The sequence below is a fragment of the Aspergillus uvarum genome, assembly GCF_003184745.1.
Source record: "Aspergillus uvarum CBS 121591 unplaced genomic scaffold BO82scaffold_76, whole genome shotgun sequence".
NCBI lineage: Eukaryota > Fungi > Ascomycota > Eurotiomycetes > Eurotiales > Aspergillaceae > Aspergillus > Aspergillus uvarum.
Window position 1 is genome coordinate 116,863 of NW_020291373.1, and position 22,149 is coordinate 139,011.

At 54.0% G+C, this 22,149-nt stretch overlaps 8 protein-coding genes across 8 annotated transcripts; 3 read left to right on the plus strand and 5 right to left on the minus strand.

Annotated features, from left to right (window-relative positions):
- Nucleotides 1–220: 220 nt before the first annotated feature.
- On the minus strand, nucleotides 221–1,278 carry BO82DRAFT_387010 (purine and uridine phosphorylase; the record flags this gene model as incomplete). Its single annotated transcript, XM_025638282.1, has 4 exons — nucleotides 221–511; nucleotides 553–1,068; nucleotides 1,126–1,176; nucleotides 1,213–1,278. The coding sequence occupies 4 exons, from the start codon at nucleotides 1,276–1,278 to the stop codon at nucleotides 221–223; spliced, it is 924 nt and encodes a 307-aa protein (XP_025487096.1).
- Nucleotides 1,279–2,218: 940 nt separating this feature from the next.
- BO82DRAFT_425039 (uncharacterized protein) lies at nucleotides 2,219–2,811 on the plus strand (the record flags this gene model as incomplete). Its single annotated transcript, XM_025640317.1, has 1 exon — nucleotides 2,219–2,811. A coding segment is annotated over exon 1 (567 nt), but the record flags the coding sequence as incomplete, so codon positions are not given.
- A 1,287-nt stretch (nucleotides 2,812–4,098) lies between these two features.
- Nucleotides 4,099–5,663, plus strand: BO82DRAFT_406727 (uncharacterized protein; the record flags this gene model as incomplete). The annotated part of the gene is made up of 2 exons (XM_025639585.1): nucleotides 4,099–4,154; nucleotides 4,325–5,663. The coding sequence occupies 2 exons, from the start codon at nucleotides 4,099–4,101 to the stop codon at nucleotides 5,661–5,663; spliced, it is 1,395 nt and encodes a 464-aa protein (XP_025487098.1).
- Nucleotides 5,664–5,783: 120 nt separating this feature from the next.
- Nucleotides 5,784–7,716, minus strand: BO82DRAFT_406728 (P-loop containing nucleoside triphosphate hydrolase protein; the record flags this gene model as incomplete). Its single annotated transcript, XM_025639586.1, has 7 exons — nucleotides 5,784–6,120; nucleotides 6,184–6,222; nucleotides 6,273–6,699; nucleotides 6,766–6,845; nucleotides 6,905–7,011; nucleotides 7,097–7,445; nucleotides 7,565–7,716. The coding sequence occupies 7 exons, from the start codon at nucleotides 7,714–7,716 to the stop codon at nucleotides 5,784–5,786; spliced, it is 1,491 nt and encodes a 496-aa protein (XP_025487099.1).
- Nucleotides 7,717–8,204: 488 nt separating this feature from the next.
- BO82DRAFT_358748 (uncharacterized protein) lies at nucleotides 8,205–9,604 on the minus strand. The gene has a single exon (XM_025636379.1). The coding sequence runs from the start codon at nucleotides 9,588–9,590 to the stop codon at nucleotides 8,253–8,255; it is 1,338 nt and encodes a 445-aa protein (XP_025487100.1). The 5' UTR covers nucleotides 9,591–9,604; the 3' UTR covers nucleotides 8,205–8,252.
- Nucleotides 9,605–11,408: 1,804 nt separating this feature from the next.
- On the minus strand, nucleotides 11,409–13,076 carry BO82DRAFT_358749 (putative integral membrane protein Pth11-like). Its single transcript, XM_025636380.1, has 6 exons — nucleotides 12,917–13,076; nucleotides 12,841–12,860; nucleotides 12,756–12,792; nucleotides 12,633–12,700; nucleotides 12,200–12,570; nucleotides 11,409–12,135 (listed from the first exon to the last, which is right to left on the minus strand). The coding sequence occupies exons 1-6, from the start codon at nucleotides 13,041–13,043 to the stop codon at nucleotides 11,658–11,660; spliced, it is 1,101 nt and encodes a 366-aa protein (XP_025487101.1). The 5' UTR covers nucleotides 13,044–13,076; the 3' UTR covers nucleotides 11,409–11,657.
- Nucleotides 13,077–15,508: 2,432 nt separating this feature from the next.
- BO82DRAFT_193684 (cytochrome P450) lies at nucleotides 15,509–17,717 on the plus strand. Its single transcript, XM_025630537.1, has 5 exons — nucleotides 15,509–15,949; nucleotides 16,030–16,217; nucleotides 16,269–16,393; nucleotides 16,472–17,348; nucleotides 17,424–17,717. The coding sequence occupies exons 1-5, from the start codon at nucleotides 15,721–15,723 to the stop codon at nucleotides 17,544–17,546; spliced, it is 1,542 nt and encodes a 513-aa protein (XP_025487102.1). The 5' UTR covers nucleotides 15,509–15,720; the 3' UTR covers nucleotides 17,547–17,717.
- Nucleotides 17,718–18,670: 953 nt separating this feature from the next.
- Nucleotides 18,671–20,431, minus strand: BO82DRAFT_346177 (SDR family oxidoreductase; the record flags this gene model as incomplete). Its single annotated transcript, XM_025633743.1, has 5 exons — nucleotides 20,230–20,431; nucleotides 19,819–20,116; nucleotides 19,608–19,735; nucleotides 19,372–19,554; nucleotides 18,671–19,249 (listed from the first exon to the last, which is right to left on the minus strand). The coding sequence occupies exons 1-5, from the start codon at nucleotides 20,263–20,265 to the stop codon at nucleotides 18,671–18,673; spliced, it is 1,224 nt and encodes a 407-aa protein (XP_025487103.1). The 5' UTR covers nucleotides 20,266–20,431.
- Nucleotides 20,432–22,149: the final 1,718 nt, after the last annotated feature.

Below are 22,149 nucleotides of genomic sequence, written 5' to 3' on the forward strand. Positions count from 1 at the left end.
AACCTTGTAATGGTGGTTGTTGTCGTCAATCGCAGCGCTATTAACTCTGGGAAGCCCTGCCAAGTCCAGTTTGTTTTCGAGAACTTTCATCCTGTGCAAAAGTAGCCCACTGAGAATGTTAGACTTCATTAACACAATTAGTTCTTGCACCTACGTCTTTTCATCTATCCTCTCGACTGTACGCCCCACTGCTCGTGCATTAGCATAGACCATCAGCGATTTATGTATTCTCCGACTCACCTTGCACCACTTCATCCTTGATCCGGCCAACCCACGGTGGTATAGCATCTACACCCCGCGATTTCAGAGAAAGAAGGAGCTCGCGTACATATGCCGCAGCGGTCGAGGCAGCATATTTCCGCCAATGCTCATTCTTATGCGAGTCCGCATAATTCTCAATGCCACGAATGACAAGACAAGGGAGGTTATTCATTACCACAGCAGATTCCATGTCGAAGCACAGAACCTTCAGCTCTGGATTGTGGGCGTAGAAGTCCCGCGTAGCAGCATCCTTGACCACTGAGTTTCCGATGCGATTGTTCCATGATGCACGGCTATCACACGCCGACTCCGGCGCTGTGGTCTCTGCACAGTCTGTTTGACATCGCACTTCTCGCAGGTCTTCCCCTCATGCTGATACTCAGCACAATACAAATCATCCCGCTGCGGTCGCTGATACCCCGCCATGTCGTCCACAAGCCGGATATGCTCAGCGACAAAATCCGGCTTCCTGGGATCATTGTACCGCCGCCGCTTATCCCCAACGACTGAGAGCAGCTTATCTGGCGGGGCATTCAGCTGCCCTGTCATCTTGAACCGACCGCCTGGCAGGCGATTCTCCAGATCATACTGAATGACACCCCCGAGTGCTCCTCGCGGCGTGCCAACCACCACATCGCCCAGCCGGATATCCGTCTCCGACGTCGGAGCCCCGCCTCCAAAGCCTACCATCAACGCGAACCGCAGGTGTGGAAACGTCCTCACCATATCACTCGCAACGCGCGAGGCAGACTCTGTACCATACCGACCGGGCGGCAGAAAACTCACGACGACCCATGGTTTCTGATTCTACCGAAAGCGTAGGTGTTGTTGTCGCCGTCTGAGAGCGTCTCGGGACCAGCGTACTGTATCTAGCATGCGGCATGCACATTCGTATTCTTCCTCCAAGGCGCATATCTAGCCTACTGTGTAGTAGTCCGGCGAGTCTTGAACCTCGACCTCTGTTCCCGCCAGTCTCTCCGGGGTGGTGGCGCGTGGAGATGCCTTTTGTTTTAGCATATTGCATTCCTCCTGCACAGCTTTCTCCAATGTCTTCCAGCAGTCGCGATCGAATACTATTACTCTTATGGTAAGCTATTTTCTTCGTCAGTTGGACCCAGAAGTCGCACGCCTTTGTTACTCACGTCGGGTTTATCGGTATCGTTCCGACCAGACTATAAGTTAGGGTTGTTCTAACTTCCTAGAGCAGGCGCCGGGCGCGAGCTTAAGTTATAGGACCTGCCAGAAGCCATAGTAGCTAAAAGTGAGGTACCGCAGGCAGGTGGGAGCATAGCGGCCGGCGCTTGATACGACAACTTCATTGGTGCCGGAGAATAAGATATCGGAACAGCAGTTTCATGCATGCCCAGTGCGGGATGTCCGACACTTAGTCCTTTCTGTACCTCAGCTTCGCTAGCCCTTGTTCAGGCGGCAAGGCTGAGAAGAGGTACAATTCTTGGAGTGAGAAATGCATGACTGGCTCTTACATCTTTCCTGGGTGGTCAGAATCATATCTTTTTTTTTTTTTCCTTGTTTCTTTTTCTTTTCTAGTGGGGGTGCACACGCGTATGTCCGTGTCAATCTTGACATCTATAATAAAACCTACCACAGCTCTGAGGGGGGTTAAAGCGTTCCAGGAAGGTTCTTCAATTCAACGAAGCCTCAACATAACAACCTACATTTGGCGGGCTCAATTAGGTTCATGGAACTTGAAATAAATTGCATTGAATGGGCGCGGCTCTGATAAGTCCAGGTTGTGACCAAGTCAGGCATTTCCTGGAGACGCAAAGGGTTTATAGATTTAAATCTTCAGTATAGTGAGGCTATCGACCGTGTATCTGCGCACTCCCCGCGCTTCAGCGATACGCATATCAACTAACAGACATAGAATTGTGACAAACAATCGCCCTGGGCTCGACCGACAACCCATGATAAAATGTGTCTCCTTTCGCCTACTAAAAGCTCTCGACACCAGACCACAAGAGAATGAGGCTTCAGTGGCCGACTGCACTGATTCCTCCGGAGGTTCACAATAGCCGGGAATTCCAGAGGCTCAACTCAGCAGGTGTCATCATTGTGATTGAACCGGAACACCAAACCTTTGGTCTGGTCATACGTGTAATACGCATTGTACTTGGACGAGTACGCCACGCCACTGCCCTGCTTGACGATCTGGTAGTTCTGTACCGAATGGTGCTCCGCATCGTAGGGGGGAGAGTACGTCCACGTCTGATCGTAGTTGCCGACGCTCGAGATCTGGTATTTCTTGCCGCTGGCCAAGCCCACCCCCGTGCCCTTCTGATTGACGTGGCCCTTGTAGGTCACTGCACCGGTCTTCTCATCGGTGCTCTGCGTGTAATGGCCATCCCAGGTGACCGAGAAGTGGACCTGTTCGGTGTCGGGGCCGATGGGGTAGCAGGGGGGAACTGTCTGGGTGTAGTCCCAGGAGCCCTCGTACTTCACTGGGGCGGCTCGAGCGTCAAGAGGGACCACGGCGGGGACAGCAAGGGTGGAGGCGATGAAGATGGAGAAAAGAACAGTCTTGAAGTGCATTGTGGGAGATGATGTTGATGTTTGGTATTGGATCTGGTTCTGTACTTGATGGGTACGCTGTTGTCGAAGGTTGAGATCGAGAAGAAATATCCCTAGTTTATATAGCCTCAACCGCTACACAGAACCCTCATTGGATCCTGCCATGCCCTTTTGATAGAGTATTCTGGACTCGCCATAGTTCTGGTATCTGCTGCTTGAGTCTTGACGTCAGGTGTAGAGGCATCGAGGCAGTGCTATCATGCATGAAAACAACAGGTCCTATACTCCACAATTTCCTGAATTCACAAGTTAGCATGGCTCAAGTGACCTTTGACATATGGCTAGACACACTTAATTCAAGGTGAGCAGCAACCGAACCTCAACACTATGTGCAATTACCATGACTCGAACCCTGGTTCGGGTAAGTGGAGACTAGATCTTGTAACCGTGTTGAGTACAATGGCTAGATCCAGATCGTCAACCTTATCTGCTCATCACACTACAATCGAAATGCTGGGGCTGTGCAGAGTCTTTTAAGCTCTTGAACCATGTTCTATTAATCCAAGATTCGACAGGTTTACAGATCCTCATTGGCAGGTGAAACGTGGTAGTAATGCATGGCATAACGTGATATTGTGTTATGCTTTCGGCCGTGGCAAGTCAGCATTGGCAGTCCAGGCCCTCGAAAAGAAGAATATCTATCCCGCTCTTCAGTACGGTGCGGTTGCCTCCACCTCATTCGCCTCCTGGGCCTAGAATTCCCCACCTTTTCAGGAATGCGGTTCTAGGCTTTACAGCAATGGACTGTTGCCAAGCATTGTACCGCATTCCTTCACGGGCTTCTTCCAACACGTGAAGCGTGGCTGTTGGTCCATTCCATGGCTTGTTCTTGGGGACTTGATCCACAGGGTGCAGCTTACGTATATGATCATCCATACCGGACAATGTGAGGACAAGAGCATAGATCCTGCCAAGTCCCAAAGGATCGGAGCTAAGCAACCCGCTATATCCGACCCGAGATGCAATCTCACCTTAAGATGACAGCACTGCTTAACAAGCCAACTCCACCATTCAATAGGCATAACTCTAGCTACAAGGAAACACCACGATGCCATCTTCTAGAGGTTGTCAAACCTGCAGGATCCGCCGCATAAAAGTACCTTTATCCCCAGCCCCTCCTCTCCCCCGCACCCCCAAACCACAATCTAACACAATACGGGCAGTGCGACCAAACCCACCCCATCTGCCAACGCTGCCGAACCTCCCACCGAACCTGCCACGGCCTCTCCACCTCCCCCATTATTCACCATGAAAACCCTTACGCAAGTGGACAACGCAAGCGACCGCGTGGGCCGAGGAGCAGCGTGAGCAGCAGACCCCGAGCCGCCGGCACCAGTAGTACTAGTACAAGTACAAATACTACCACCATCGTGTACCTCCAGCCCCAACCCAGCCTACATTCCCAGGCTATAGCCTTCTACCTCCACCAACATACCCCCTCATCCCCTTCCCCTCCCTATCCTAAGAGAGGAAGTGACTTCATCGCAAGCCTAACAGAAACCTACCTCCCCACCCTGACCCTCTCTTCCTCCACCTCCCTCTCCACCTTCCAGTTCATCAACTCAACCCTTCTGGAAAAAGCATTCACTTCCCTCGCACTCGCGTACTTCGCCCGGGCGCAAAACTGTCCACCCGCACGAACGGAAGCAGCGCGTGCCTATTCCGCGGTGCTGCGCGAGGCGCGAAGTACCCTCGCTTCCATAAGCGTTGCCACTGGGGCTAGGATCGATGGATTTGGCATCGATGTCCTCCTGTTGATGATCTTTTTTATGAGTCGGTACGAGGATACCGTTCACTCGCGGTCTGTCTCCTTGAGATTCCGTGGGGGAGCGGGCAATCCACGTGGTTCTGGGGATGGTTCGCCAAAAGGATTGCGGTCTGGGATGTTGGCAAGCTTCGCGCATCACGACGGGGCGGTGGCTGTTCTGAGGGTTTGGGTTGATACTTGCCGCTGTCGCGGAGGGCATATGGGAAGGGGGGCGATACCCTCGGAGGTGGTGAAGCTGACGAGGCGGGCGGTGATGAGGTCTGCCCTTATGCGGGGGATGATGTTGCCGGAGTGGATGCACTCCGGGGAAGTGTTTGAGGAGGGAACTGGCGGCGTGGAGGAGAGGTTGGATGCGCTGGCGGTTAGGGTTGTGGAGTTACGGGGAAGAAGTGTTGCGCTGGGTGGAGCTGGGGCGGACTCGGGTCAGACATCATGCGAGGAACGTTGGTTTGGGGCTGCCGCTGCTGCGAAGAGGGTCTATTCGGAGGGGAAGAGGGTGAGGAGTGCGTTGGAGGCGTGGAAGGGCGGGGTGGATTGGATTCAAAGGGAGATGGTTGCGGCAAAGGAGAAAGTGTACTACTTCCCTACCCTGGCACAGGCGGTTCTATGGTGCCATTACTTGACGCTGGCCATGTTGAGTGAGAGTGTTTGTCTGAGGGTCTTGGAGTTCGTGAAACACGAAATCACCGGGTCCGGGGCGGCCGGCTGGTGCGACCATCTTGCTGCGAGAGATTTGGCTGCTGCTCATGAGGTAGACTTGAAGACTCTGGCCAGGCAGTTGATGGCCTCGGTACCATTTGTTCTGGGACAGGTACAGATTACGGAGAGTGCGGCATGGGGGGTGTGCAATGCGACGTGGGATAAGACGCTGCCGCCCTCGCCGTATAGGGCTAGTTTGCTGGTGTGGCCATTGACGGTGGCTTCGGGGATAGACAGGCTAGAGGAGCAGCAGCGATGGTTCAAGGCACAGCTGGGGTACTTGGGGCGAGTGACAGGCGTTGGGGTCTTGGAGTGTGCTGAGGGAGAAGAGTGGCTGACTTTCTAGCTTGACCTATGCTATAGATTATTCAACGTGTAGTGGGGATAGTTTGTCAGATCGTATGTTGGATGAACGGCGTCCATTATTCTAGCATAGCACAGAAGATACAAACACGTTTGCCAATACCTAGGCCCCAATCATCCGCGTGGCCCGAAGCACAAGATAGATCTGCTCCACCCCCAGCCTCATAGCTCTCTGCGCCGCAAGCAGCGCCGCCACCCTGACGGTGTTCTTGATCTGCCGTCCATTGATCGCGACCAGTGCCAGCTGTTGAAACTCCTCATCGGTCAAGGCATGCTGACACCTGACACGGGCCATACACCGTCGCCAGATCTGTTCTTTCGCAGCCACACCCAGGTCCGGATAGTGTAAGGTGAGGTGGATCCGACTCTGAAAGGCTCGAACGATCGCGTCCGCACGGTTTGAGGTCATGATCATGATCCCACGGTAGTATTCGAGGCATCTAGAGGACGATTAAACCCGATCAGTACGCTGGAAAGAAAGCTATAAGACAAGCAGAACTCACCGAAGAAAAACAGCCACCACCTCATTCTGCTGGAACTGACTGCCCGATCGTTCCTCCAGAAACACATCGCATTCATCGAATAAGAGCACCGTTCCCATTCCTCCGTGAGCTCCAGCACCGTGTTCAGCCGGCACTCCACGTTCTCCGCCTGCTGGCCCAACTCGCCCGCGCTCATGGCATACAGCGGCTTGCGCACCTGATCAGCAATGACCTCGGCGGTCAAGGTCTTCCCCGTTTCCGGGCTCCCAACCAGAAACATGATAATACCTTGCCCTTTGCCCTCGATGACATCGTCGAAGACGTCTCTGTGCCCTGCTTGATCCTCGACGAAAGACAGGACCAGATCCTTGTAGCCGGAGGGAAGCATCAACGACGAGAACGCGGTGTCGTTCCACGCGATGGGGACGATGTCGTTGACGTTGAAGGCACCCCAAATCTTGTGCTGGAGCGAGTAGCCCAGCACCTGTGGCTCACAAAGGAGAAGGTCCGCCTCTGTGAGTACTTTGTCTTTCCCTTCTGAGTAGGTGAATGAAAGCAGTATACGCCGACCTATATCCGTGGTGGGTACCTAAGGCGACTCACCAGCTTCCGGACCCGCAGCAGGACCTGGCCTTGCAGAGAACCCCTGGGGGGTGTTGTAACGCTCGGGTGTAATGAAGCAGCTTTGTGGTACACGAGCAGCCGGATTGAGAGACCTCTCTAGATGCTTGTCATCGGCCACAGCAATCCTTGAGCCGTTGACTCCGCATTCAGGAGCTCAAGGGGAACGCCCTTGGTCGGATTGGCGTGCAGATACTCGTCCGCGTCGACGACAATGCGCCCCTCCATCTAGAATCAGACGACAATAATCAGTTTAGCTAGTTTCCAAGAGATTCATAATTCCCAAGAGAAAAGACAAACATCAACCACCTACATATCTCTGATACTGGGTCTCCGCGGTCCCGTATCGCATCACCCCAGAATAAGCCATATAATGCCGCCCCGCGAGCTCACGAAACCGTTTCCCGCGCGCAAGCGCTTTGGTCTCTGCCTCCTTCTGGGCTGGATGGAAGGACGCCGGATACACAACCAGCCCTCGAATCTCACGCGTGCCGGAGAACCAGTCCACGCGGAGCTTTTGATGGCAATACCCGAAGCGCGCGCCATTCCAGTCGACCGAGCGCGCGGCCATCTCGAAGTATTCCTGATCTTTGGGACCGTAGTAGTTCGAACTGTCCACACGATAGAAGCATTCGTCGTGCTCGGTATTGTAGAACGGGGCTCTGGACGACAATCGAGTGCAGCGTGAGCGGTCGGGTTCCGGCGTCTTTATCGTGTTTCTTGCTCATGCCCACGATGTGGGCCTTTTGTTCGGTTCTTTGGGGGTCTGCTTCGGGTGGACGGCGGAGGTCGGTTGGGGGGGGTCTCGATCCAGTTCTTGCAGCAGATGAATTTGGGGTCGCCTTCGTAGAGGGTTTGGATGGCGCATTCAGTGTCTTCGATGCGCTGTTCCATAGGTGAAGAGGTGGCTGGCATAGGGGGCTCGTGAAGCATGATTGATGATATGGCGTTTTGGCTTGGCAAGAGACGTGATAGGCGCTGTTGGAGTGTAGCTAAGCTTGTGTTGGAGGGAGGCTGAAAGAATGTGCAAGTTGTGACTTAAGCTGGTTTCAGGCTTTCTTTACCCTGTGTTATCGTGCAAGGAGCAGGACAGTGAATGTGTTGTTTACTGTTTTCCTCCTTCAGTTAATGCTCTCCAACCGCAGCCTGCCGTGTCTTGTACACGGCTCTGAGGCTCATCTTTACCGGCCCTGGACCCTGTTGTACCTCTCTTACATATCGTGTGCGACTAGGATCTATTTCCCCGGTTGTGCAGATTGTCGGGAAAGAGCTTACATTGACTCGAGCAAGCACGTATTACATCTGCCCCTGCTGGGTTACAATGATCAGCTGATTGTGTACTAGGCTTAGCGATACTTGAACGCGTTTACTTGGTGTTAAAAGACTCAGGGTGACATGCAACAAACTATAAACAACCTTGTGAAACAGGTTGATAACGGAACAAATCGTATCGTACAACAACGTCAGGTCTAATTTTTCTTCAACCGGTATTCCCTTTCTCCATCGGCGTTGATGCGGTGCAAGTAGTATGTATCCCTTCCGATCGCCTCAATATTTCCTGACGGCTTTATGCCCCCTTGGGCAGCAGACTTGTTAACGCAGTCAAACGTCTCTTGCGGGACAACCGTGCCTTCTTCTAGTCGCTCCCGAAAGCTGTCACTGTCTATGATACCTGGTGCGTCTGTGCTCATCGTGGCCGTATACATCGCGCTCATCACGCCGTCGCCATAGGCAAAAAGAAGAACCCGAGAGGGCCCTGGCTGCTGATCGTCGGGCATGCCCGAGGCCAAAACACTCGCTAAGGACGCCCACAAGGTGGCGGCATGTGCGTATCCACATATATTCAAGAAGGCAAGGGAGGGGCGGATTCTTTCCTCGTACCTGGCATCGGAAAGGGCGTAGAAAGTGTCCTGCACTTCGTCATCAACGAACCCTCGACCCTGGGCGATTGCCTGAGTGGTGGTATCCATCGAGTCGAAGTGCGCGTGATCTGGATTCGCAAGGAAGTCGAGGTAGAGGAGATAAGCGTAGGCCTTGCGTGTGAGTCGCAGCGACGGGCACTGGAACAGCACGCGCTGGAAGCGATCCAACGTGAGTGCTCGGTTCCTGCGGTCGGGTCGCTCAGTGGCCCCCTGTTCTTGCTGGATCATATCCTGGGATTGAATTTGTCGATAGCACTGCGCGAGGCAGGAGAGGAAGTTCTCGTCGGAAGAAGGTGACGTCGAAGAAGAGTCGTGATGGAATCTCTCGCAGGGGTGTCGGAAGCACAGGGCCCGAGGGCACTCGTCCAGAACCACCGGGGCGTGAGGCCCGATAAGAACGGCCGCCAGAGCAACGCCCTCCTCTTTCTCAGCCTGTTGGACAGAGCCCAGTACTACCAGTCCATCCCTGCCATCCCACTCACTGGAATGGATCCAGTTGACCGTATTGAGGATGGCATCCTGACCTCCCTCGCACCCTGGCACGCTCTGAACCCCGACGATGGATGTGTTTCCAGCGGGGTGAAAGAACGGTTTCAACAAGGATCCAAGAGACCTGGATGCAGGGTCCGCCGAAGTGATAGCGAGCTCCAAGCGCCCAATCGAGCCAGGATGCACAGCCTGAGGCCGGGATCGGAAGAGGGAGGCGAGAACCGTCAGAGCCATGGACTTCTCGTCCTCTCGATCGTCACAGAACACATAACTGTCTCCTGCCTTGCTGTCCCTCATAGCCAGCCTGTCATTCTGCGGTCCCCTTTGTTGAACGCGTCGCGAGGGGAAGTAAACCTCGATGACCTTCACGCCAACAGTTTTCGCTTCGGTAGACATGGGGTACTAAAGATATCTAGATTCTAACCTACTTGATACTTAGCAGAAGCTTTCTTTCCATAGCGGGGTAGACATCTCGTTGTCTTATATAGCCCGAATAGTTGAGTGATGCGAGGTGTCTCTGACATACGGGGACCACACGGGTCCGGGTGTTGGGGCTCTCTATGCGGTCACACCCGGGGGATCGGCAGTTATCAAGTCACATCTCTTCTGGGGCCTCGTTTGATGACGACATCCTATATAAGATAGGCTCCGGCTATTCAGTCACCGCATGCCCTCAAGTATTTCTAGGGAGCTGTACGACACTGGCTTCTTCACCGACCTCTCTTCCCACAAATATAATTCCAGGCGGAGACGTGTTCATCCATAGCCAGCACCATCATCATCATCATCATCATCATCATCATCTACCCCCGCAATGGCACGCCTTCGAAACAAGAAAGGCCCGAAAGAGAGTACGTCCAAGATGACGCAGAAGCCCCCCGATTTTGCATCACTGCTGACCGGACGAAAGGGACCCCAAGCACAGCGCTCCCTCGAGATGGGTTCGGGGAATTTTTGGCCAGCAGGCTGGAGACGCAAGGGGGTCACCACATGTCGGACGCCGAGTTTAGTAAGTGGGCATGGCCAGAGACCGATTCTCAACGAGGTCATCGTGACTCCTAGGTGGAGCTGGGCTTATGCAATTCCAGACGAGCTATACATGCAATGCGCGGCGACGTGGGCCAGTGCGTGCCCACGTCTGAAGAGCCACTATGAGAGGCAAGCTGGTGTGGAGAATCGCCTTCGTGCGAGGGAGGGAAGAGACTCCGGATATTTTTCTGGTGAGGAGGACTAAATGGGATCGGTAGGTGGCTATGGCTTTGACCGCTGCCTGCATACGTAGGGGTAGTCGAAGTGGTTTTCTCTCTGAACTTTCTTGAAGGGTACGAGTGCACATATATGAGAAGCCTGTTGTAGCTGGATGTACCTTGCGTTTTGTTTTTTGAGTGTGACTCATCGCGGTTGGGTCTGCTGGTCTTCCAGATTGCGATGACACACTCAAGTACGGCGAATCAGCAGGGTTAACCGTGAGTTTGATCGGATAAAAGATATACAGCATTTCCACTGTCTGTTCACAAGTAGAGACACGCGTAAGGTGTGAAGTAGCGGCAGAACTGTCGAGGCGATGCTGGGGGACAAATCGGGACCGATGTTCAAAGTGGATAGAGGGCGAAATCCGGGTATACCCTAAGTGCGATTCAAGAGGTAGAATGGAGACGAATTGCGAACCCATTCAAAGATAGTGAATCTGGCGGTCTAAATCCATCAATATACTGTATGGTCAATGACCAGGGGCTCCGGGGGATGACTGCAGACAAATAGGAGCAGAGTCCATGCGTCACATCGTATAACAAGGTCCGACAGGATTGAAGGTACTCTGCTTATCGCCGAATAAAACCTTGAAGAGAATCCGATCACGATCAACTTCTGGCTGCAGACGACTCGCACCAGTTAAGCTCAATCGATCATAACCTTTGTTACCATCTCCACCGGTCCTCGATCACTAATCACCGGTCAACCTCTCTGGATCATCCGGATGGCAGACGATTACTGTGGACGCACGTCATTCTTCCATCGATGATCCGGCACCCAGCAGCAGGGGAGCGGCCCGCGCGCGGAGAGCACAGTTTCGATGTGATGTATCACGAACTCTGTCAAGCCCGGTATCCGAGCGCATCGTATGTTGTGGGGCCCTGGCGGAGAGATCTGGATCTGTCTTATCGGGCAAATCTAGTGGAACGGATGTATCAGATTCTACCCCTCAGAGTCGCATGGCGCTGCATGTGATTTGTATCTTTGCTTGTCCGTGGCGAAGGGGGAAACAGAATACGGGGTATGGGGGTGCGTCAGCCCCTCGGGCTTGTTGTAAGCCCACGATGGGGGTTCGCTGTCCCATGAATTACTGAAGATACCCGGCCATTCACTGGTAAACGAACGGAGTCTAGTTTATATGCATCTAGATATAGTAAAATATACATCATTCACAAAGGAAATAAGAGACGGCAACTGTGTTCCAAACCCACATCACCGCGGCAGATCAAACGAAGGTGACGACCGCAGGTACACCGGACTGACCTCGACATTGGTCTCGATCTCCGTCTGGGCCATGATCTTGCCCGCCGGGATGACGATCCGGTCCTCGCTGCCGTTGCGCTCGATCTGGGTGCCGGCGATGGTCTCCGTCTCGCCGCAGTGGCTCTGCAGCACACTCATTCCGAACTCGGGCGGCCGCGACTTCGAGAAGCCTGACCCGTACCGCTTGGCGGCATTGTTGTTGCTGCTCGACCAGCCGCCGTAGCCCTTGTTGGAGGAGTACTCCCCGATCCAGCGCGGGAGGAAGCGCGAAGCGATTGCCTTGAAGGAGGGGATGGAGGATGCCAGGATGCCGACGTTGATCTCAATGGCGGACCAGTACATCGCGCCGCTGATGGCGTAGGTGGAGTCAGCGGAGGAGAGCATGGTGGGAATGTAGGTGATACGGATAATGGAGGAGACGCAGGCGCTGTAGATTGAAATGTTAATGGTTGCGTGCTGCTGGTGGTTCCAGAGACCGGGAGGCAACGTACAATAAACCCAGACAGAGAATGAAGCCCAGGGCCAGTTTCTGTTTGTAGGGCATGTGAAGATGTAAGATCACCCGGATCGGGAGGGTATAGGTCAACAGGTCGGTGAGGATGTTGAGGGCCGCGTTGCAGAGGTAGAAGACGTTGATGGTCACGCAGTGGCCGGGGACAGTGCTATTCCACGCTTTGGGGATTGGATTGCATTGGAAAGCTGCTGTCAGAACAAAAGCCGTCGCTTGACATCCCACTACGCACATCATCCCTAGTGATAGTCGGGTCAAGGTTTTATCGCCCAGTCGAGTGTAGAAATAGCAGACCGAGGTCTTGATGAAGCCGAGACAGGCGAGGTAGAACATCGAACTGAGCCAGACAACCTGTGAATTGCGTTGTTAGGTGGTACTTCGAGGGCTGAAGGCCGAGGGTAAAGGAAGCGCACAAAGGCGTAGGTGATGAGACCGTCGGGATCAACATCGTCCATGTGTTTGCCCATTCCATGCTTAACGGCTGGTCGTAATTAGAATCACCAAACCCCACGCCCGGAGTACAGGACAAGACATACCAACGATTGTCACAGCCGTGAAGGCCCATGAAAGAAGCTATGTCCGTCAGCTACAACTGAATCAAAGCAGTGCCCGTCTTCTTACACAAGCAACCACAATCAAGTCTGAGAAGATATCAGTCAGCCAAAATTCTCCGATCCCAGTTCAAGTAGAGACTCACAGTCATCCAGACCCATGCTCTTCAACACATAAAGCCGAGCAAATAACCGCAGAGAAAGAACGATAAAGGTCAGCACGGCAAAGGCGATGGCCACGCCCGCCACGACGGGGCCCTGCGTCTTGGCCATGTCCGAAAAGCAATAACAGAGCAGCGAGCGAAAAGGAAAGAAAGAATCCTCCGATCCAAAATTGGCTCTGGCCGAGTGACGTGCCTTTCTTTATAGAGCTGGAAGCGACATTCGGGGGCGCGCACCGACCTGAAATTGACGATTAGGTTAGGTTTGATGATCATGCAGGTTACGAGTCGCTTTGCTGGGATAACCCTAGCTCGCCCTTTTCATTTTTTCCCCTAATCCTCACATTGGGATGAATGGCACTCCCCTTGGCACACAGCATTTCGATTGATGGCCAGTGGCGCTTCCTCGAACAGGGAATCAGGAGCGAAGAGAATCCCTTTCGAGACTTTCCCCAAACTTTGGGTTGACAGTTCTGGAAAGGAGGTGGAAAGCCTGCCGAGTGGGAGGGTCCCTGGGTACGAGCGCATTCGCTCAATAGGGACTAGCAGGCTACAGCTTTGGTCCGCGTATGTATCGACCAAAGGTGAAGATTGCATCTGACACAGCGCCTGCGTCCAGCGGATAGCTCGTCGAAGGGCTTCTTTGACATAATTTTGGCCAATGCGTGACAAGAATAGCAGTTCTGGCCGGATCGGCGGCGGTGCGGGTCATCGTTCCGGACGGGGGAGAAATGAAGCCCGCCGATCGCGATGCCACTGTGGACAGATGTGGCATTGACAGTTGACCGAGACCCCTTGCAGGCCAGGCCATCTATTCTGCTAAGGTGCTGTGCATACTGCCCAGGGAATGAGCTTCGGAGATGTCACGGCTGTTTCTTTTTGCACAATGCCATTATTCTTCTGGGTTCAAAGACTCTAAACAGGTCACCCTTCCATGCCAGGCAACCTACTCCGTAGTCTCACTTACTATTGAAAAAATCCATAAGGCAGCAGAGTTTGGTAGGAACTATATTCCGGCGCCGGCGATTGTTCTAAACCACCGGCGTCTGACTTGGAAGGGACAATCCGACGCATTCTCTGCAACTGGCTTAGGGCATGGCAGCCACCAACAGCAGATTGGCGGGGGAACCGGCGGTGGCGCTCTGGCATCGCGATTCTCCAGACCCACCCACGCAAGGAAGGCTCGAAATGGAGACTGCGAGTCGATGATGGAGGGAGGGCTCAAGACTTTACCAAGCGGCCAGTCTTGCTCGTAGTAACTTAGTCAACTCATGCCTGTCCATTCGGGACAACATCGGCTCTGAAGGCTCTCAGATTTCAGATCATCTTATATTAAGGGGGTAATTGAGTGCTGGCACGATTTCACGTGTAAGGTCAGAGAGAAAGAAGACACGAATCTTTTTTCTCCAACGATTCTACAAGGTACGTAGTAAGTTATGGAGCAGTTCGTGAGAAATCATAAATGCCCCGAAGTTCGAGAACGGCAGAACGGCAGAGGCTGACTGGTGCGGGAATCGCCATCTGCCACCCCTCTTTCGGGTGGATTCAGTCGACCCCAAGGCCCATCACAAGTGTCTCTGAGTCTCTGAGTCTCTCGATTCTTCCAACTTCTGTCGGGCTTTGAGCTTGAAGCTTGGAGGGAGAAAAACCGTTTATGGGGTGGATTGGCAACAACTGACCCCCTGGAACATTACTATCAGTGGCAATCCGCCAACCGGACGCTCTTCCCTCCTTGCAAGGCAACAGACACCATTAGCGAGGCAAGCTGTCAAAAGTACGGAACTCGCCAATCTGGCACTCTACCTCCCTGAGCGTCGAGGAAAGGAATGCCGATCGGATGACGGCGCGCGCATTAGCGGCCTTTAGTGTCATTTAGCTCATTTAGCGGGCCTTGGTGGCCGCGAAGCGACTCTTGCGCAGTGGATCCCAATTTGGAGCGGCCGATGCAATAGGTCACATTCCGCACGGAGGGGCATCAGTTATAACCCTAATGTCTCGCTCGAAAATTTCAAGGGGAAAAGACCGTCGTCCTCCACGGGTCGGTTATGGAGCCGGTTATGATTCCAACCCACCAGCTGCCGCAGAGCAGAGCATGTCTTCCACCCACCCCGACTCGACAGGGAAGATGCCTGTTCTTCGAGCCAACTGTGTTGCTTTGACACCTGTCAGTAACAAACACAAACCGTTGACCGTTAGATTTACATATACACATAAGGTGCTGAATAAGATGTGAAGTCGTTCTCTTCTGTGGGCCATGGTGGTGTAGCATCCGCTGGGGCACGGGGCGCCGTTGAACCCTAAGCTTCGTATATGAGCTGCGGTGCGCCCTGTCCACCTGTCCGCCTGTCAGCCTGTCAGGGCCCATTGACACCCACCATTTCAAGCTATCCAACCCCTCTCCCCTCCCACTCCCCGCGCCAACGATGCTCCAGCCCGGATGGCCTGCCCATTTGATTCTAGGTCCTCCCCGAAACAGGCTTGACAATCTCCGTGGCGCGGTTGAAGGGACGCTTGGAGGCTTCAGTCGGTGGTCGGCACGAGGGCCGGACTGCACGTTGTCCACTGCGCCAGCTCGTGCCAATGAGATGCAAATTGTTTATGCAAGACGACAATGATTTGCCCTCTTACCCACATCGGACTATCTCTAGTTGAGGCCCCTTACTGGACGACCGATCAGCAGGAGGAACAAAGGATAGTGCTTGGTCGGTGTGAGGTCAGGCAACGGTCGCATTCTTAAGAGCCTACCTCTCCGGCCCCTGCGACTCAATTGCCTCACTCAACAGACAGTCATGGGCCTGGAGAACGTTTTGTCGCAGCTCACCCTGGCCCGGGTGGCCGGGGGTCTGCTTGCCTATATCGTGCTGCAATTCGTCTACCAGATCATCTACTACCGCTTCTTCCATCCGCTCGCCAAGTTTCCCGGGCCTTTCTGGGGCAGCGTCACTCGTCTTTGGATCGCATGGCACAATCTGCGTGAAACGGAGCTGCAGACCTGCTCTGAGTTGACGAAGAAATATGGTACCGACCCGACTTCGTCGATCGAGGGAGATGTTACCAAGGCAGCAAGCACATCTAACGCTGACATCTGTTTCTTTCAGGCCCCGTTGTCCGCATCACCCCGACACTGCTGCTGGTCAGCGACCCGACAAAGCTGCCGGACATCTACCACCGCCAGGCCGACAAGACCGGCCACTACATCACAGGCTCCTTCGGGGAAACCGAGTCGCTCTTCAACATGCGCTCGTACAAGACGCACGCCTCGTTCCGCAAACACATTGCCGGGCCGGTACGCTTCCTGCCACTTGCCCGCGGGGATCACGACTGACGCCCGCTATAGTACAGCTTCAGCAACGTGAAAAAGATGGAGCCGTTGATCGACCTCCGACTGCAAGAGTGGCTGGACAAGCTGGACGAGAAGTTCTCCAGCACGGGGACCGCCTTTGACTTTGCCTGGTGGGCCGTGTACGTTGCCCTCAGCTCGGCCTTGTGTCATCCCTCACCTCTCCAGTTTTCCACTGACATCCCTTGGACGCAACGCAGCTACATGGCCTACGACATCATCAGCGAAGTCGGCTTCGGCGCCCCCTTCGGCTTTATCTCCCAAGCCCACGACGTCGGCGGCCTGATCCAGGGCTTCCACGACGGGCTTCCGGCCTTCGGTCTCCTCGCGCGCCTGCACCCCTTCACCAGCTGGGTGAAAACGACCTTCCTGAAAAAGTACCTCGTGGCAACTCCCGCCGACCCGTCGGGGGTCGGTGTGCTCATGCGCTTCCGCGACACGCTGATCGAACAGCGACTGCGCGACCTATCGGAGAAGAAGGACATCGGACGGGTCGACCTGCTGCAGACCTTCCTGGAGGCGCGCACGGAGGACAACCAGCCGCTGGACATGGAGTACATCAAAGCCGAAGTCCTGCTGGTGCTCCTCGCCGGGGCCGACACGACGGGCACGGTCTTCCAGGCGCTGGTGCACAACCTCCTCACGCACAAGGCCGTGTACGCGCGCATGATGACCGAGATTGATGCCGCGGTCGCGCGTGGCGTGTTCCCAGACGGACAGACCCCGCAGTACGCTGATATCCTCGACCACCTCCCCTACTACGTGGCCTGTGTCCGCGAGACGATCCGGTTGAACCCCCCGGCGCCGAATATCTTCCCGCGCTATGTGGCGGAGCCGGGCATCGAGCTGTACGGGAAGTTTGTGCCGGCGGGCACGGAGATCTCGGGGAATCCGTGGATCATGCACCGCGATAAGAAGGTGTTTGGGGAGGATGCGGAGGACTTCAAGCCGGAGCGCTGGCTGGATGCGGAGAAGGTGAAGGTGTTGAATAAGTATATTTTTACCTTTGGGTATGGGGCCCGTGTGTGTTTGGGACGCGATATCGCTATGATGGAGCTGTTCAAGGGGCCTTTGCAGGTATGTTATCCTACGCTCTTGGTTGAGCTGGTGATGGGTGGTTGGGTTGGCCGATTGGTGTTGACTTGTGTCTAGTTCTTCCGGTACTATACTCCCCATGTTGTGAAAGACAAGCCGTCGGCCAAGTTTGTGATTCAGGGTGGGGTGGGCCATTGGGAGGATATGTGGCTGACGATTGAGAGGCGGGAGAAGGCGTGAGCTGCTTGGGGGGCATGATGCACTGGATTATATTGTGAGTGATGATGTTTGTGACAATATGATGTGGTGTATAGACTACACCCTCTACTCGAACTCTTTATTGCTTCACCTTGAAAGAGTTAAGCCCGGAAACATCGAGACTCGCCGATCGGGCGAACACCCGCGAGTATCAATAGTATCCTTATCACTCCGTCTAGTCCTTGATGAGTAGGACTTTAAGACATGAGAACCAGGGCTGTTTCTTGGAAAGTGAGACCTGGGGCCCCTCCGCCGGGTAACTTAGGCTCGGTTCTTGGTGAAGTGAACAATTCCTTCGAGAGATATATGCTTAATCCACTAGATCAGTATCTTGAGATAGATTCGCATCTGATACCCAGGGGCTGATGTTTCCGTTCTATCATGAGGACTACTGTCATAGAACCCAGTCTCGTGATGTGGCCAGCACAAGCAATGCACATCCAGTCCCTTAAATCGATTCCATGATTATACTCAGTATCAAGAATATTCATCGCTTACCCCTTCAGAAGCTCTTTCGCTGTATGATATGCGGATAATTAGTTGTAGATGCTGCTGTTTGTGCTTGGATTACGCAAGATATATACACATTCGCGGGACGCAGGCATTGTCCTACACAGAGGCAAGATCATATGTGACTACACACTATCCTGACAGCATGAAAGAGGGCACAAATTGAAAGCTATGCTTAGTAGAAAGGGGACTGATGTTAGCACATTCCCAGAAGACGCATGCAATATGAGAGGAGCCACTAATCAGTTCCAGGCACTCCATTGTACCAAATGCTGTCACAGGGAGCAATACAGGAACAAATCTGCTATATATCACAGTATTCTGGTTACAGGGCCCAGAGACTTTTGTACATCACCGAATAGTACAGTATGTAAGACTGGTATACTTTACCAAGTGTGGATTCACACTCAACAGTCCCCACCACTATCAAAAATGTGACAAGGAAAGTCAAAATCTATGAATATGACCATTATCATATCGACATAACATCAGTACCCATTTCTCAAAAAGCAAGCCTCCTCAACTGGGGCAATCCTCCTCATTCCAGAATATACCACACCCCCTCCAACCCTTCACATACAGCCCAGGAACGCAAATCAGAACAGCAACCCCATGCCCCCCACCCTCTCAAAAGCCCGATGCCACGACTCCTCCACCCCCAACTCCTCCTCAAACCCAATCCCCCGCGCCCTTGCCAAGTCGAACTCACGATCGAAATCCATCAACCGCAGACTCCCCATCCGGGCCCCAGTGTTATGCATACTCCGATCAATCACCCCCTCATTCAGCCCCTTCTCCCGGCACAGCGCCTGCACCGTGCCCCAATGCTTCTCCATGAACTGCGTGGGGTGCAGCGCCGCGGGATCGGGCCCCACGCCTTCCAACCCAAAATACCGCGCCAGCGCCGGCCAGCGCTCCGACCAGGCGACGGGCCGCGCGCTGTCGGCGATGTTGAACGCCTTGCCGTGCACTTTGTGGGTTGGCTGCAGGGAGGCGTGCAGGCAAAAGCGCGCGATGATGTCTTGGTTGGAGTCGGTGGAGGTCAGAGACCAGGTTGTTTCATTGCCCGGGAAGGGGATTTGGGCGCCGGAGCCGTGGATGTGTCGGTACAAGCTGAGGTAGATGCCCATTGTTTGGGCCATGCAGTTTGCGTTGCCGAAGGGGGCGACTCCGACCTGTTGTTTCGGGGGGCGTTAGTTGAATGGTTCTGGAGGGGGGGAAGTTGTTGGGGATGAGAGGGAGCAGGGATGAGAAGTTCATGTGTGGTGATTCATGTGTGGTGACAGGGGACACGTACAATCACATCCGGTCGCACTTCGCACCACGACCATTGCTTCCCTGCGCTAAGCTCCTGCAGGAGGTCGACTTCGTGATAGTAGAACAGGTCCTTGGCGTATTCAGCAGGCACGCGGGGCAGGTCCTCGCTCAGCGGGGTCTGTCCGCGGAAGGGGAATTTGTCCAGGAGGTAGACGCCGTATGCCTGCTCGGATCAGGGACGATGACATTGAATGAGGATGGAGAGTGATGGCGTACCTTGGTACCGGTGATAAGCGTCACGAAGAACAGCTTAGGAGACAGCGTCTCCAAGGTTTGCACGGCCGCGCGCAGCATCTCCTTGTTCAGGCGGCATTCTTCGGCGGCGTTGTCGCTGGCGCGGTAGGCTGGCGTTGGACAGAGGTCATGTTAGCGGACGATACAACATTCCTACCCACAGTCGGGGTAGTAGGGGAGGGGATATACACACCCGCATAGTACACATGGCTGATCGTCTCAACCGCAGGGATCTTCTCGCGCAACGTGGCGGCCAGCGCCTGATCGTCGCCGGCTAGCAGGTCCACGCCCGAAACAATCTGCAATCGATCATCGGAGGGCCATTGGGCGTCTGCCGGACTGAACGCACGGTTCGCAACGGCGGTCACCCTGCTGAACGTGCCGGGCGCTGGGTAGTCGGAGAGCAGCTGGTTGACCAGCGCCCAGCCATTGATGCCAGAACACCCGAAGACGATCGCGTGGTGGCCCTGATTGGTGTCTTGGTGCTGTTCCTGCATGATGATGGACTACGTGCTTAGTGTTGAGAGGACTAGCAAGAACGAAAAAGTTTTGAGGGAAGGGGGAAAGTCTAGTCTCAGCGACGAGAACTTGCTGTGGTCCTTACATTATGGAGTCGGCTCATGCATGGCACGCATGGCATTCAGGGGTCTGCCGTGCTCGTTGTCCCGTCACTATGCATGGAACGGTGGGCATAATTCTGCATGAGGTTCGAACATTCGCCGGTTAATTCCGACCCATTCTCCTTCCGCTGCTCGTCCGAGTCAGATAACGAATGCTAGATAGATGCAAGTTGCCGTGCTTCATTGAGACTATCGACTGTCGTAAACCCGTCAGCGATAAAGCCGACTACCTCTACTCCGTAGTGACCACACGAAACCACCACCGCTCGGCCATATCCGCCACAGACCACATACCACTGACCACTAGCCACTAGCGTCAGACGATTTTCAGTGGAGACCAGCGGACGGCGGCCGTTAGTCTACCGCGGATGAGTCCAGAAATGCCCCGAACAGAGCGACCTGGCTGGGTTGGGTCACAGGTGGATAACGCGATCGGTCGAAAGTTCGGGTCCGATGTGGTAGTGCCGCTGTGGGCATACTCAAGGATTTCAGAATGTTTTTCGTCTTTCGTCTGACCCGCCGAAGGGTTGTCGTTGAAGTTGTGTTGTAATTGTTGTTGACTTAAGGCGTTTAGGGTTCCGGGTGTCATCCCTTGGGCCGTGGCGCAAGATAAGATTTCCCGGCTGGGCTTGGAACTTGGTTTAAGATTCTTCACACAATTCCGACAGAGGGGATAAACAGCACAAATAAAGGAGTTGTCTCTCCTACACAGTAGTCTACATTTAATAAGCATCTTATTGCTTTCCTAGACAGGGGTGTTTGGCCACTATAGTGATAGCGCGGCGTATCTGAACTTCTGAAGATAATACCCTGGTCGGTCAAGCTAGAGAAAAGCACCGAACGACAGCCGACAGATTGCGGTGGTGCGTCTCGCCAGCCACGAATGTAACCCTGGCCAAGCCAGGACAATAACGTGCTAGGCGTCTGAAACATACAGCAGAGAAATTACAGTCTGAACCGCAGCACAGCCAATCATCTTAGCGTGTGCCGGTAAATTGCCAACGCGGAGGGTATCCGAGGCAAGACGTGCTTCATCCGCAGAACAAAAGGGCTGAAGGGAGTCAAGGGACACACCCTCAACGAGGCAACCTGCATCAAACCATTGATGGTCCTCTCCTGCAATTATGGAGCGGGTGAAAAGGAATTTGATGGGTTGGTGGGATGGGATGGGTGGAGCCGCCGCCCTTGGGCTAATTTCCACCCGGCGGGCCGTCGACCCTATCCATGGCCGCACATTTTATAGTCGCCGACATTATTTCTTCCGGCTGGAACTAGCGCTGCGCTGCAGTCTTAGTGTCGGATTTCCACCCCCCCTCTGGTGAGCAGACGACAAGAAAAAAATATGCAGTATGTTTGGAACGCCCAACCATGCCGAATATCCTCATGCGAGGTTATCACCATGCAGAGGCCTGACACTGACCTTGCGGTAGTGGTAGGATTAGTGTCCTGGCCTACAGCGTCAGGGTTAACCCTCGAATGGCTTGCGCGTCTGGGAAGACACCCGGCCACATCAGGGGCTTGGTCGGAAGGATCAAATCCATTAGCTCACATTTTAATCCTTCCCACCTATCAAAGACAGGATATGAACAAAAGACGGGCCATCCCACAGCCGTCTCTTGGCATAAGCTTAGATTAGCTTACCCATCCACCCATTCACCCACTACCCTACTCAACCAACCCTACGATGCAACTCACCCCACCAACAATTAAGGAAGTTAATTAGTTAATCTGGACCATAGGGACGAACAGAACGGGCAAAGAGCCCGGACGGCCTCCAACCCCTCTCCGATACTATGTTTCCGATCCAGAACCGAGTTGGGTAAATGATCTGCCGCTCTTCCGTGACACATTAGCAAGACGGGCGTGGCATTATTATCGTAAAGACAATGGTCTGATAGAGACAC

What these genes read in the sequence shown, in the direction of transcription:
- BO82DRAFT_358749 (XM_025636380.1), bottom strand. Translation starts at nt 13,043, where the DNA reads ATGGCCAAGACGCAGGGCCCCGTCGTGGCGGGCGTGGCCATCGCCTTT. An exon ending in GTCTCATCACCTACGCCTTT is followed by an intron (nt 12,571 to 12,632) that starts GTGCGCTTCCTT and finishes CGCAATTCACAG; the next exon opens with GTTGTCTGGCTCAGTTCGAT. An exon ending in ATTCTCTGTCTGGGTTTATT is followed by an intron (nt 12,136 to 12,199) that starts GTACGTTGCCTC and finishes TTCAATCTACAG; the next exon opens with CGCCTGCGTCTCCTCCATTA.
- BO82DRAFT_358748 (XM_025636379.1), bottom strand. Translation starts at nt 9,590, where the DNA reads ATGTCTACCGAAGCGAAAACTGTTGGCGTGAAGGTCATCGAGGTTTAC.
- BO82DRAFT_193684 (XM_025630537.1), top strand. Translation starts at nt 15,721, where the DNA reads ATGGGCCTGGAGAACGTTTTGTCGCAGCTCACCCTGGCCCGGGTGGCC. An exon ending in GACTTTGCCTGGTGGGCCGT is followed by an intron (nt 16,394 to 16,471) that starts GTACGTTGCCCT and finishes GACGCAACGCAG; the next exon opens with CTACATGGCCTACGACATCA. An exon ending in TGTTCAAGGGGCCTTTGCAG is followed by an intron (nt 17,349 to 17,423) that starts GTATGTTATCCT and finishes ACTTGTGTCTAG; the next exon opens with TTCTTCCGGTACTATACTCC.